The 14,931-nt window shown below is 33.4% G+C and overlaps 1 protein-coding gene across 1 annotated transcript in view; it reads left to right on the top strand.

The window, feature by feature from the left end:
• Nucleotides 1-14,931, top strand: part of LRP1B (LDL receptor related protein 1B) — a 527,248-nt gene that overhangs the window by 371,804 nt on the left and 140,513 nt on the right. Inside the window, exons 42-43 of the mRNA XM_065638136.1 lie at nucleotides 8,717-8,906; nucleotides 10,359-10,563. Of these exons, the coding sequence (XP_065494208.1) occupies nucleotides 8,717-8,906; nucleotides 10,359-10,563 (395 nt within the window). The remainder of the gene's footprint in view (nucleotides 1-8,716; nucleotides 8,907-10,358; nucleotides 10,564-14,931) is intronic.

The following is a 14,931-nucleotide window of genomic DNA, read 5'->3' as shown; positions in this document are numbered from 1 at the left end:
AGGCTTTTTACAATCTGAATCTTTTAAAGGTGTTCCAATGTGTGCTACTATTCTTTCTAACTAAATGGGTCCAATTTAACTGTCAAAAAGGCATTTATGTTCCCATTTCTCTTACAGAGCATTAAATTTGGTACATTGTATGACGTCTCTTTAGTTTTGGAGCTTTCTTCTCCGGGAAAGAAGGTTTTTTTATCTGTTAAAAATTAATACTTTAATAATTTTGCTTTTCATTACATAAATGAATTGGATTCATAATTGTATATATTGGAATATAGGTCCAGTGATTTTTCACTTTTTAAAGGAGTAAAAGTGAGAGGTGGCTGTTAACTCTAGGGCATTTATATGGCAAAACCTAAAATCTATTATTAACATTGCAGCCTTGTTAGTGAAAGCCAAAGTGTCTGGGTTCTGGCTATATATTGTTTCTGGATGTATCTTGATACTGTCATTAATGGTAATATTTATGAGCTGTACAGTAAATAACTTACCGTAGGTGGATAAAGTTTACTGACTCTATTTTAAGAAGTTGTTATTCTAGAAATATGTATTTCTGCACATTTCATGTTTTGTTGAGCTGTTCCTGGTCTGAAACTCTGAAATGTATTTGTGGTGGATGCTGCCATACACTGATCTTTCAGTTCTGCGTGTCCCGGGCGTTCCCTACCTCAGTATTCGGAAAGGTGCTTCTGCCTATTAAACTTGAGGTTATTTGTGAAGAATTAATATTGTTTGTGACTGCTTCAACTTTCCATGTTGCCTTTCGATTTTTATTGATGTAAATATTTGCTGATAGAAACTTTTACGTCAAGAGCTGTGGCGTAGTTGAATAAAATGCAAAACTGTATTTGGTGAATTGTCAGTAAAAAGCTCTACAAAGGAACAGCTCCTGACATTTCTCCTTTGTTTTATTCTAAAGAGTAATGGGATCCAGCAAATATTATTAAGTTATTAGGCTATTCTACCGTTAATGTTTCTAATATCCTACACTGTTTTGTTTTACTTCAACAGTAACAAGAAAGATCTGTGATTATATGTATTTATTAGAAGACTTACTAGTCTTAGGGGAGTCACTCTCATGGAAATGGTGATTTTTATTGATTTGAAGGTGGTGAGGCTGAGTAGTATAAAAAGATAATGTGGGCTCTTGTAATTAGGAAAAAAAATCTTCCGTAACAATCATGGATTTTTTAAAAAACTTAATAAAATACTTCATATCTATATCTTAGCTTTCCATTCTAAAAGTCTTTCTGCTTTTAAAGCCTCTTTTACGTGGATGCTTTAATTATTTTGAAGTTACGATATTATAACTTCTTAACTAGTAATGACATATTGAACTTTTAATATACTGGAAGGGTTATACTTTACAGTTGTACAAAATACTATTGCTTTTCTAAATTGTTGAGTTCCTTATATTTCCTTAAGCATATGATGCATCATTAGTCCTTTGCTACATATATCCTGCTGACCCTGAGACAGTCCCTAAACATAATCAAGGAGTAAGTTATATCTATGATGATGGAGGACAGAATATTGCAGGTTTACATCTCTGATGTGGTTTTTGTCAGTAAGCTGTCAGGGAACAACTGTAGAATGGCTATATCCACTGATGGGAAAAAAGTAATTGGGGGTAGAGATAGATTTCCTCATAAAAAGTTGTTTGTATTTTTTGTTTGGTTTTAGTTTTCCCCTCACAGTAAAAGGGATAACTCATTCTTTGAAGATGGATTATTTTCCACAAGAATGTAGACATAGAATTAAATGTATAATTTTTGTATTTAGTAACATAAACCAGATTTGATTTTTAAAAGCTGATTATCATGGCCAATTATTATAATACTATCTACTGCGCTTGACTAGTGTGTTTTTTAAATGCTGTTATCTGGAAGCAAAAAGAATCCCGGTGTTTATTCATATACAAGCGTAGTTCTGAAACATGCTTGCTGTTTTCAAAACCACGTTTTTCCTTGTTTTGCAGAGTTGATTACTTGTTCCGTGTACATTCGGGTAAAAATGACCAAAAAGTTAGTGATGTTGTTTCTGTTCTCTCATTGTGAGTTCCTGAGCTTGTCTGTTTAAGTAAGTTAAACTGTAAAGCGAAATGTAGAGAAAACACCAGTGCTGATAGGGGACCAAAAAAGCAAAAACATCTAAAATTTGAAATGCTGCTATTAATTGTCTATTTCTTGGTGTAAAACTTTTACAGGACTCTGACTTAAGTTAGTCGTTGCCTTCAAGAACCCAAAGCTTTTGTTTATACTAATCTGACTGCATTTAATAATCTTTAATGTGTAATAGCGTATGGCATAGTTTTGTATTTTGGAGACAGAGAAACATTATATAGATGTTTTCTGATTCATGCCATAATTTTAGAAAAGTTTACATGTGCTATAAATAAAATCATATTATTAGGCTAAATCGGACATTAAAAGAATTGTTTATTACAATTTAAGAGTTGTTTATGCCACGTTTGATATTTAAGATTACTCTAGTAATAGAATATATGAAAGCCTTGTTTTACATATGACTGACAGAAGCAATTAAGAAATTAAATCACCCTCTAATTTTTGAGACAAATGGAACTCGTCTTATGGTTTATTATATTTTTAGATTTTTGTGTGTGTGTGCGTGTAGATTTGTCTCACATTTTTTTGTTTAGCAAAAGGCTTTCTGCTTTATGGTACTTGAAGAGCCAAATAGAAGGGTAAAGGATTACTTAATGTCATTGTACAGTCAGTTAGATATGTGAACTATAAACCCTTCAGGTGCTTTATTGCTTGTGAGGAATTCTTTTCACCTCAGATCAAATGACGACCACCTGTTATCTATTACTGTTATCTTACCAAACACACTGAGACCAGAAAGCAGCAGCATCTCCTGTGACCAGTCTGGTATCACAATTGTCAGGCTAGATTCCGAAAGGTAAATTGTGAAAACCAATTCAGAGAATAAATAAAGATCAAGCAGATGTTTCATGTTAAGTACTGAACATTAAAGCCTTCTCCAAAGTTCTGATATTAAAGCGCTGTTTATTCTCAATTTTATTACTATGATCGCTTTTCAGTATTAAAAAAAATTATGATGTTGACAGTTGGTTTTGTTTTACAACTTCGCTAAAGAAAAGGAGTTGGTAAAAATATGAGATTAAAGGAAAAATGTAACTGAACTGGTACAACTGGAAAAGTTTAGACTGTAAACTTTCTAGAGAATTTTAAAAGTTGAAGATAGGAGATAAAAATCTAGGAAACTGAGAAATAGTATGTACATTACCAAAAGTCAGTGGCAACAACTATTGGAAAATTAAAGCTTTATGTCCTTTAGTATTTTTATTTTCTGTTTGCAATAATGAGGGAGCTTTAATCTGGATTCTTCAGTTATTGATTTGTTGCTTGTCTGTTCCCTGGGAAAGTCAGATGAAGATCAGCGTGGCAATATTTATAGGCTGCATCTCAGCTGTGGGATGCAATCCATCTTCGTTAAGTTCAGTAAAAGTGATAGATAGCATTTGGCAACGTAATGATGTGATCACTCTACCATTGCCTTTGTAAATCATAAGCTGTTGCATTCTCTTGTGTAGATATTTAATCAGTTATACACCCCATTACTGATTTAATTCAGAATGTCAGTGGCAGGTGAATAATGTGAGTATTTGTATATTAATATCATATTGTATTAATGTTCCTTTCATTTAAGTATGCTATTCATGTGAAAATCACAAACTGTTGCTTCATGGCTAGAATAAATTTAATCAGTGCTGTAGGCATCTAATGCCATCAGTGTTTTAATTCAATATGTCAGTGAAACAAATGTGTTTCTTTTCATTTCCAGTTTCTTTATGCTTTACTAATTCAGAATATTATATGATGCTGTGAAAATATGAAGCTGAGAGTAAACAAATTGCTGATTTTCATTCTGTCAGTAGATTTCGGGACTGAATCCCCCAACTGTAGCACCGCATAGGAGGAGTACATTTTTCTCATACATTTATAGTAACTGAATATCTAATGATATATTAACTTTTTTTTTTTTTAAAAAAAAAAGACTCTTCCTTAAGGAAGTCTTAAATAAGTATAAATTAATATCAGTGCAAACTGCTGGTAGTGATATAATACTAGAATGCAGTTGTTTGGGGATCTTTTGTGGGAATATGAAGTTGCCAGGAGGTTTCAGTTTTAAGGAACCGCCTGAAAGTGGCTACAGGACCATTTCTAGGTCCATTTCTCTCCTCAGTTCCCACCGGTTTTATCATTGGGAAAAGGATTTGTTGGAATTTGGGGATTCTTGACTAACCTGTAAAACCTAGAAACAATACGAACTCAAAAAATATTGTGTTAGCACTAATAACTTATCACACTGAAGATTTGCCTGAGTAGCGTACTGATGATACTTCATCCAACTTGTACTACATACAAGAGAATCATGGACTCATTTCATTTGGAAGAGACCTTCAGGATCATCGAGTCCAAACATAGCCTAACTCTAGCACTAAACCATGTCCCTAAGAACCTCGTCTAAACACCTTTTAAACACCTTTTAAACACCTCCAGGAATGGTGACTCCTTAGTACATGCTAATAAGAAGAAAGTTAGTTGTATTTTCTGTTGTAAGAACTTATGTAAATCTTGAATTGCTTTAGCACCTACTCTCTAAGTCTTACGCCATTGACTTTGAAACCACCTTACTTAGAGATTTCTAAAAATTTTCATTGATTCTCTTCCGCATTAGTACAGTTCTCAATTCCATAGGTAAGGAGCATGATCAAACTAAAAGTTTATTGGCAAAAAGAGAGTGCTTGGTATAAATCCTTCAAAATTTATACTTTTGATGGAGCTAAGCAAATTCACATGGCATGTGTTTGCAGCAGACAGTTTTATATTTAATTAGTGGGTTTTTTCTTGTCATATAAGGCAATTGAATTCCTCTGAATGATTTTTTTTCTCTTAAAAAAAATCTACTGTGATTTTTTTTTCTGTTTGTGGTATTTATGAAGGTGTTATCATCTACAGCCTTGTCAGCTGAACTTTTCTGATAGTTTCAGATTTAATTTGCTCAAAGATGTGATCATCTAATAAGGAGCTCTCTCTTCTTCTTTAAAAAGCATATATACATAAAGCAGTTCCTGAAGTTTTATTTGTGATAAAACAATTTGGTAAACGGATATCAGATATATGATTTTAGGCAGCTTTCACAACCTGATTCTTTTGCTGGGTTATTTTCAGACTTATCTTTTTTTTTCAGTCACAGTGTTTATCTTTGAAATTCCCATTATGACAGAGGTTTCTTGTGGGTTTGTTGGTGGTTTGGTTTTTTTTTTTTAACCTTAGCTTCTTTCTTTTATTTTAAAGTTGTTGCTGCTGTTCTATTTCAAATAATATGCGTTGTTGAATGCTTTGATTTAGTTCTACTTCAGTCAGAACATATATATGGCAAGGTTTTTCAAAACTGCACATTTTAGATATTTTATTAAAACGAGAGGAAGATGCATTTTTTCGTCTATATGCTAAAAGTTTGCTTGTTCCCATATATGGCATAATTTTCCATTACTCTGTTTTCTGAAAAGTTATAAATTACCATTTATAAATAATAATGTTGAATTAAACCTTCTTCTGTCACCATTAACAGACCTTGATGTGGAGTTTGCAGTGTGATGTGTTGGTCCAGTTTAGGCACATGAAGCTCTACTTTCTGATTCCTGCAGAAAAATTGAGTTCTTCTCGTGAGCATAGAAATTACAAGTAAACCTACGCATCTTGTATTAATATTTGAAGAGCACAGTTATCATTCCAGTTGTGTTCTAGTTCCTCACATTTAGCTGTGGCAGGAACAACATCATTATCTGTTGTCTACTACGGAAGAGTTTTAGGCTATGTTGTATAAACAGTTTGCTTTCAAATTTCTTGACAGATTCAGACAAGGAACAAAGCTCGAGTTCATAGAAATTCATGAGATTACATGAGGGGAATGATTTTTTTTTTTTTTTTTTTTCTTTTTCTGGTAGTCATCTTTGAAATGAAAAGCAGGATTTGGAGCAAATCTTAGTTAAATCCTCCCTTCCTAAGGGCTGTGTCTTTAACCACAAGACAAAGACTTGACTTCATTTTCCTAAAAACTTCCATAATAAAGATGAGGCAATACTTGCCATTCACAGATATGAAAGGTAAAAATAGCGCAATAAAAGCTCTGCTGATTTGTTCATTACAAATAAAGTGCAGAATTGCTCAGAAAATGTCAATACATCTTCTGTCATTTGTTTTCTGTCATTAATCCGGAATATCCCAAGTTGGGAGGGACCCACAAGGATCACTGAGACCAAATCCTGACTCCACACAGGGAAACTTAGGAGTTAAGCCATGTACCTAAGAGCGTTGTCCAAATTATATCTAAGAGCGTTATTTCTAGTTTAGAGAATTCTAAGTAGTGGTAGATTGGGATTCAGAATATAGTTTTAGTGGAAATTAGTAGATTAAGTTAGAATTGTATTCCTCCTTTATCACACTAAGCTTTCATTTAATTTTACACTTAGGGAAGATTTGCAAGAGGTGACCAAGATGTGTATCAGAGTCCATATCTCAACTGTACAGAGCAGTGCTTGCCCTGGTGCCTCATCCTAGAGCTGCCCAGGTTTCCTTTTAATCCTACCTTGTGTTTCTCTGGCTCTGAGATATAATTATTTTTAGGATTTCTTCTGGCTCATGCTACCTAAGGTTGTGTGCTGGCTGTATGTCAGTCCTAAGAGGGCTATTTTGATATTATGATGTAAAAAATATTCCTGACATGTCCTGAAGCATAATGTGAGAAAGTTAAGGTGTCTTTGACATGTAGAGATTGTAGAGTGTCTTAGGCAACAGGAACAAAACCTGGTGTGGTCTGGTTTATACTCCCAAAAGAGGTTTTGTTTTTCAGAAGGAGAAGCGAGTTTTTGCCAGAAGAATTACCTGGGTCATGTTTTGGAAGGAATTAGTTGTTTCATTCCATAAGGTTCCCCTGGTATAAAGTGGTGTGGGGGCTGAGGGGTGCGAGACCCAAGAGTGAAGCAACTGAGTCTCAGTTCATAGTACAGACAAACATACCCAGTACAGACAGACGTATCCAGAAAGTGCATAAACCATAGTTCATAATAAACCTGCATTCAGGCGTATTCTAGACGGTTTTAAACTACTTCAGTAGGTGTTTGCACATATCTGTCATGATGTTTGAAATAACTGATTATCTTTGATTTCAGTAGGTGATTTCTGGAACAAAAATCAAAACCATCGCTTTTTAATGTTTAAAATTCATAATAAATTAATAGGGCAACTAAATACTGCATTTGAAGAAGGAATACTTGTAACCTCCTCATATTTCAGAAAACCAGAATTCTTATCTAAAGGTCATCTCTGCAATGGTCAGAAGAATTTTTTGTAATTTTCAAGTTGCCTTCAATACAGTTTTTAAAGTTAAACTCAGTCACTCTTTTGAGTTACTTCAAAGTGTGCTGAATATATCTTCTCATAAATTCTCCTTCATAAGTAGGAAAGCCATTTTTATGTATATTCACCTCACTTTAAGGAGTGTCATCTTACTCATTTTTTCTGTTCTTTCTTCTTTAAGACAAGTCACTGACACTTCAGATAAGTCATGAAAATGTAGTCAGGGATTAACCAAGTGCTTTAGGAAGAGAAACATAAAAAACTGATAAGTAATTGTTTGTTCCACAGTTTTGATTTATTTGCCTCATAGTTTTGATTTAGGGTTAGCACTTCCGGTGTGATCAAACTTATTTTGGGACTTTATGTGCTGTGTATATGAATTGCATGCTAAAAGTAACATCTCCCAGCAAACCAAATGTAAATTGTAGTAACCAGTGTAATGTAATTCTTATTATATTTCTAGATTTTTGCCTTCTGTAGCTCATTAATAAGCTGCATGAACCTTCTGATCTAAAATTATTTTTTTCTAACAACATAATAAGTGAAGTAATCAATGAACGTTTCTGTAGTAATTCAAAAGTAATGGTAGGAAATAATTATTCCTATTTCTCACAGCCTGTCACTTTTATATATTGGAATCAGATACAATTTATCTTTTCTGGACATTAAATATATGCTTTAGCTGCTTATTAATATTTGCTTTTGTTTCTAGCTCACAGTTTTTTATGTAGAATGAAAGAATATGTTAGTGTAGCTTATTGAAATGATGTATTCATGCTCAGACCTTCAGAGTTGGTCTTTTTTCAGTATTTTTCAGGTGGTTCAAAAATGCTTATACAGTTAATAACAACAGGACCCTTTGATCCCTATTAATGTAATGTGTATCTGTGTTAGGAAATACATAGAAAGATAATGCTAAATAATACAAGTAATTAATGGACAAGACTTGGCTTAAATGATGTTTGAAGTTGTGACTAAATTAATGCTGTCTTGAATAAATGCTTATTACTTCTAATGTATTATCTGGGGACACTGTAGTAATAATATTAATTTAATGAGTGTTAGAATTGACAAATATATTACAGGGATATTAATAGTGATTTTGCACTCTATGTTTCTTTATTTAAATTTATCAATAAATTAAAAAAACTTTTATTCTAATTAAAAAAAAACAGGTGAAACGATAAAAGAATTGACAGTCAATAGGCTGAAATAGTCGAGCTCTGATTCTACAGGATCAACTTCGAGGAAAAAGAAAAATGTCTTGTTAGAAGGAGTTTTATTTGCTCTGTCTGTAACTGTGTTTGCAGATGTTGGGTCAGTGGAGGGACTTGCGTATCACAGAGCGTGGGACACTCTCTATTGGACCAGTTCAACCACGTCCTCCATCACAAGACACACTGTTGACCAGAGACGTCGAGGAGCTTTCAACCGGGAAGCAGTGATTACAATGTCTGAAGATGATCATCCGCACGTATTAGCTCTAGATGAATGTCAAAAGTATGTATTATATCTTTCTTAGCAGGTTTTAATTTTTGCCTAAGGTCAAGAACACAGCAATACTTCTCTGTTTCATAGTCAACTAAAACTGCTGAAGCCTATGAAGGTTAAGTAGACTTTTGAGTTTAGGAGACAAATGTTCGTATTATTTTCTGTTAAAGCAACTGCAGAGTTAAAATGCAGCATTTTCTATGTTGTTATGTTTCAGAGCAAATATTACATTTTCTTGGAATATTAAAAAAATCAAGCTGGTTTTAAGAAAAGTGAGCTAAATGCAAATTATCAAGACTGATCATTTTACTGATTTATTTTGTAAGATGATACTTTCATTGCTTAAATAAGAAAAAAAAATAAGCATTTACCAAAAGGAATCTGAGTTTCTTGTGTGGCACATTGATAGGCCCATGTGTATATTTTGAAGATCAGTGTCGTAGAACATCATATGACAAGAGCTGTACATTTACAGTGCTTGTGGACAGCATCCTGGAAAGAGGTCTAACTTAGTTCCCTTCCCGCCACTTTCAGGAAGACTTTGTTTCCTAGTAAGATAATAGGAGGCTTTATATTTCTACTTCACCCTTTTGCTAATAAGTGTCTTAAAAATCTTGAGTTGCTTTCATCTTCCTTGTTAATTCTGGAAGAAAGGCAAACTGTTTTTTCTGTTTCTTGTAACTGAGTCCCCTTTGGGGAGACTCAGCTACATTTCGGCTTTATTATGTTCTATTTTTAATTTGTGATAGCTGAACGTACGATGTTGCGTGGAGTAGTTAAGGAGGTTATTTCCATGTGTGACTTCACGTACCGTTCATGCAAATTAGGAGTTTATGCTGTATTGTAAGATACGATTTATTTAGGTATCATAAATAAACCAACTAAATATCAATGGAGATTGCAATGAGAAGATGCGCAGGTTCTAATTAGCGTATAAATTACATCCACAGGTCTTTCCATAACATTTTGTCCACCACTGTTTTAACAGCAGCAAGGGCTGATTGTGCCTCTTGCAGAGCAGATTAAGGTCACTTGATTCCCCATTATCAACTTTCTGCGTACCAGTTCTTCAGTCTCTATGACAGTTCTAATACGGAAAAAGCTGCAGATTAATTTCACTGTTAGAAATTACTAATATACACATTAGCAGAATTAAGTTTATATTGTTAAACAGCTTATATCTATCTGTAATGGTATATTAGTATAGAGATGTGATCAGAATTGAACAGACCCGTGAAGAGAAAAAAATCTGTACTCGTAAACAAGTTAATGAACTAGGAAACTGCTATAAGTTATAGGATATTGGCGATCATGTTTCCTTATTCACCGCATCACAATTATTTATAGATACCATTCATAAGTGTCTATGGAAGTATATGTTTTTTCTGTTGCTCATTTCATAGAGAATTAAATTATAAAATGTATCTTATGGTTTTGTTTGTTATTTTGATTTTAATACAGCTTAATGTTTTGGACTAATTGGAATGAGCAGCTCCCAAGCATCATGAGATCTACCCTCTCAGGCAAAAATGCGCAAGTTATCATTAGTACAGATATTCTGACACCAAATGGACTTACCATTGATCATAGGGCAGAGAAACTTTACTTTTCAGATGGAAGCTTGGGAAAAATTGAGAGGTGTGAATATGATGGATCACAAAGATATGTAAGTAAAACAAAACTCCCAAACATATTAATTATAAATCTGTTTGTTTGCATTTGTTAGCATCTTTAAAAGGGAAATGTTAGAGAAAGATCACTAGTTGCTTAAGTTTCTCTTAATATTAGTCGTATATTAGATTTAAAACTGAAAATGCTTCTGTACTACAAGTAATGCTCTGTTGACTCAACACATTCCAGTTTCTGGATGACCTTCTGGAGATGCAGACCCTCACCACAAAATCTATTTGCTTTGGTATTGAGCTTGAAGCATCACTGTCCTAAAAGATCTGTATCAGCTTGAAAAACTAACTTCAGTAGAAGAGATAGAGAAATGTTCGGCTTTACATAGGATGGTTCTAATTGTCCTTCCACTGCCAAACTTTCCTGAACGCACTAGAATTTCTTTTGCATAATGCTTGAGTTTTACTCTATAAGTCTTTTTTTTTTTTTTTTCAAATTCTCTGTCTCTCCCTTTTCAGATATATTCAACCACAGTCCATTACTCTTTTATTATAATACATTTTGGTCCTTCAGCAATCTACTAGTTTCAGCTCAAGTAGACCTTTTACTTGGAATGTACTGATGGCAGTTGATCTGTGCTCACAATTTTGTTGCATGTTTAGCTCTACATTTCTCATATTTCATGAAGTCTTCCTTTCAGGGATATTCTGCCTCCCGAAGTTATGTAATATATAAAATATATAATTATAAAATATGTGAAGGGCATGTTCTGGTTTCTATTTTCAATTCTCAGTTCTTCAAGATAATGTTTGGTAAATCAGCTATCATATCTATTAATGTAAAAAAAATAAAATCCTTTGTTCACTGTATAAAAACTTGGAAATCTTTTTGCATCTTAAATGAGAATTACATGATTTTCTGGGATCTTATCCAGGAGACATGCCATATACTTTGTTTAAACAAAATTACCTTTATCAGAGCACAATAAGAGATCCAAGCTTGGAAGAGCAGAACAGCAGTGACTAGGCATATGGTTTTGTGTCATTTGCTTTCTCCTTTTGTTTTCATTTGTATAAATTAACCACAGCTCACTAATGTTTTCAGATGCAGAAACTATCAGAAAGTGGACAACCAAAAAGCTATATATGGATTCTAAAGTATACGATCTCTGACTATATATTTGCTGTGAAAATTGATGGATTTTCTGTTTTTTTCTTTCTCCATATAACAGCTCAATAGTATTAGCAGAATTGTTTATTATTCTATCTCTTATGTTACTAAATAGAAGCAAACAAAAGTTTTGACTGGATTGTATGCAAGGATTTTGCAGTTCCTACTTAAATTCCAAAAGGACATAGCTAGTTCACATGGTCCCTGCTTAGTTTCTGCCTTTTGTTGTTTTTCTTAAATCTTGCCTCATTTATCAGTTCTCCTACAACATATCCAGTCTTATCTTTCCTTATTGCTGCCTAATTCGAATAATTATTTATGGGGAAAGTTCCTCAGTTTGCTGTCTACCATATCAAAGCATGTTTCGAATTAAATCTTGAGGGACTTTTTGTGATCTTAAAACACAGGTATAAGAAATACAGATAGAGGGAATTACCTGTTTTTCTCATACTTGTCAGCTTTCTCTAATATTTCCTTTGTAGGACTTTGATCGCAATTTGAAAGTCCAAATATATTACGTCATCATCTTCTTGACTTCTTTATCTTCTATTTTGTTGTCATTTTGAAGACTGACAATATATTTGAGATTTTTTGTATATCATTCCGTCAAGTGATGTATTAGTCTACATTATTATAGTTGTAAATTACAAATTCCTGGTTTGAAGTAAGGTTCAGTGGTCAATTAAAAATGATTATTTAGAAGACACATGCAACTTTTATTTATTTCACAAGTAGGAACTTGAGCTAGTACTTCATTGCGTTAGCCTGCAAATTTATTGCAAATTCAGACACTTTTTAAGTTCCCAGAGCTTAAGGATGTACGCCTTAGATACATGCCAATGCATTCCAGTCATTTGCTTTGCTTAAGTACATTGCTATCTCTATCTACTAAGTTATTTGTCTGTCACTACTATTTTTGTCACATTTATTAATGAAAAGAAAAAAATAACTCATTTAGGTCATCAATAGTAAATAGTTTTAAAAATAATTTCCTCTATCTTCTATGCTTTCTTAATTGCTTTCTCTGAAAATACCTCTTTCTAGGTTGGATATTCTTTTGTTCCTCGTCTAGTTCAACAGGGATTCTTAAATGATTTTCTTACACTTTTTTTCAGTTCTAAGTAATATTTTTTTCCTACTAATTTTGGATGCATTTCCACTTTCTGATGTATACATCTGTCATCTACTGTACATGTTCTTTTCAGTTTTGCTATCATGTTTTAATTTCATGATCCTGTTTTACTTAAAGTTTTGAATATGTTGTCAGTTAAGTACAAGGTTATTAGTAGGTTATGTGGAAACAGTTTAACTTTATTTATGCACAGGGTATAACAAAATATGCATCACAAACATGGAATGAGAGATGATGTCCCTCAGTTGCAGAAACCATGACTAAATCCTACCATTTTATCAAACCTCTGGCTTTCAGTTTGCATCACCAGGACAAACTGGTTATTCAATTTTCTCAGTCATTGAACATTGAAATTTCTAACTTTCCTAGTATATTGTCTCTTGGTTTGGCTTTATCATTTAAACTCTCTTCTCCGATATATTAAAGAAAAAAGTTCCTGAAAGCAATAAGCTGAGCCCAGCATGTTCTTCTGAAGCTCCAGCTCAAGCGTGTTACCTATACAAGGCTATACTGCTCTTAGTTGTCCTATGCCAATACCTGTAGTGGGAGAATCAGCTAACTCTGTTGTCAAAAATAGTGATCTGAGTTCTCACCTGCTGTGAGCTTTGAAACAGAATTGTCTGTGTTTCCGGGGTTCCGAAGGCACTTTTGTCTTGCATTAGTTAGATGGCGATTGCCATACCAGAAAAATTATGTCCAGCCTGATGAAGTCTCTCTGGTTTCTGTAACATTACAATAAAACAAGTAATAATCATTCCAACGTTTTGGTGATCAGAGATTCTTTAGGGTGTTTCAGCAACGTTCATCAAACACTTCTCAAAAATAGTTTAAATAGATGACTTCTTTCCTCACTGTCTCTGCTTCCTTCTTTAGGTCAACAGAGGTAGAAATTGTATAGCAGAACATAAAATGCTAATGTAATATAATGAATTTTATTCCAGGTAGCAGCTTCTTTCTTCATTCTACTCACTACAATAATGTAGTACAATGAATGGGTAGAAAATAATTTAGCAATATTGAATTGACTCGCTTAAGTGGAGTGTAAGAGTTTATTGATTTTGTGTTAAGCTGATATTTTAATACTAGTATTTGGTTGTTGGAGTACTCTTTCAAGTTTGGAATAAAGTTTTTGTTACTTTTGTTAAGATATGGTCTTTGTTCTGCTCTGTAAGATCTTCCTGGTTTTTTTTTTTTTTTTCTAAAAAAAAAAAAGGCAATTGTTAATTCACAATCCAATCCCCTTTTTCTTCTATTTTTCCTCCTGCCCTTAGTTGGATTTCATATTGTGGGTACAGCTGGTTCTAGCTGTTGAGTGCTTTTGTTATAATATTTTGCTCATGAACACAGAGTCTGGGTCCTCATCAAATGAAGTTGATTTTATGTTTTGGATTTATTTTTCCAATAAATGGTGAGCTATTTTGATTTTTTTGGTTCCCTTTTCTTCTTCGGTGTTGAGTATTCTGTAACATTTTACATATGAAGAAGCCAGAAATTTCCTGTAAACAGAAGTCCAGTAATTTTCTAACATCCAGGTTGGAATGTTTTGGTGTCAGTGATGGTTTTGTGGGCTTACAGGTTAAAATCAATATAGGTTTAAGGGTGTCTCCAGTAATTACCATATTTGTGTAATTGCAACTTTCCAGTAGTTATAACTTTCAATTTCTAGAATACATGACTTGATTCTGTTGGAATTGTGTATTTAAGCAATTAAACAAGTTCCAAAGTTGGTGTTCAACTTGTGTTATTGCTTTATCAGATCTGTTCTTCAGTCTAGTAAATGTGGAAGTGGAAGTTAAAGGTTCGGCTGTGCATATATGATTGCATATATGCTTGACATCTGAAATTACTTTTCGGACATATCATTATTTTATTTGTAGTACAAGCGTGACTGAGGACAGCAGACTAATTTTGGTCTATTCTTGGATAATATTAATGATGACATCAGTTTACCTTGAGAAGTGGCTGAATAACTCACTACGGCAGGATAGAAGTGAGATTGGCCATGGTAACCAGGAGAGAGATGAATCATGCAAGATATTAACAATTGGAAATGTTGCGTGTCTAACCCCGTTAAAATCAGAATGTACTGATAAGTTTTAGAAAAGATTC

This window comes from Caloenas nicobarica, chromosome 6 (assembly GCF_036013445.1).
Source record: "Caloenas nicobarica isolate bCalNic1 chromosome 6, bCalNic1.hap1, whole genome shotgun sequence".
NCBI lineage: Eukaryota > Metazoa > Chordata > Aves > Columbiformes > Columbidae > Caloenas > Caloenas nicobarica.
Note: the sequence above shows the minus strand (reverse complement) of the source record. Positions and strands in the feature narration are given on the sequence as shown.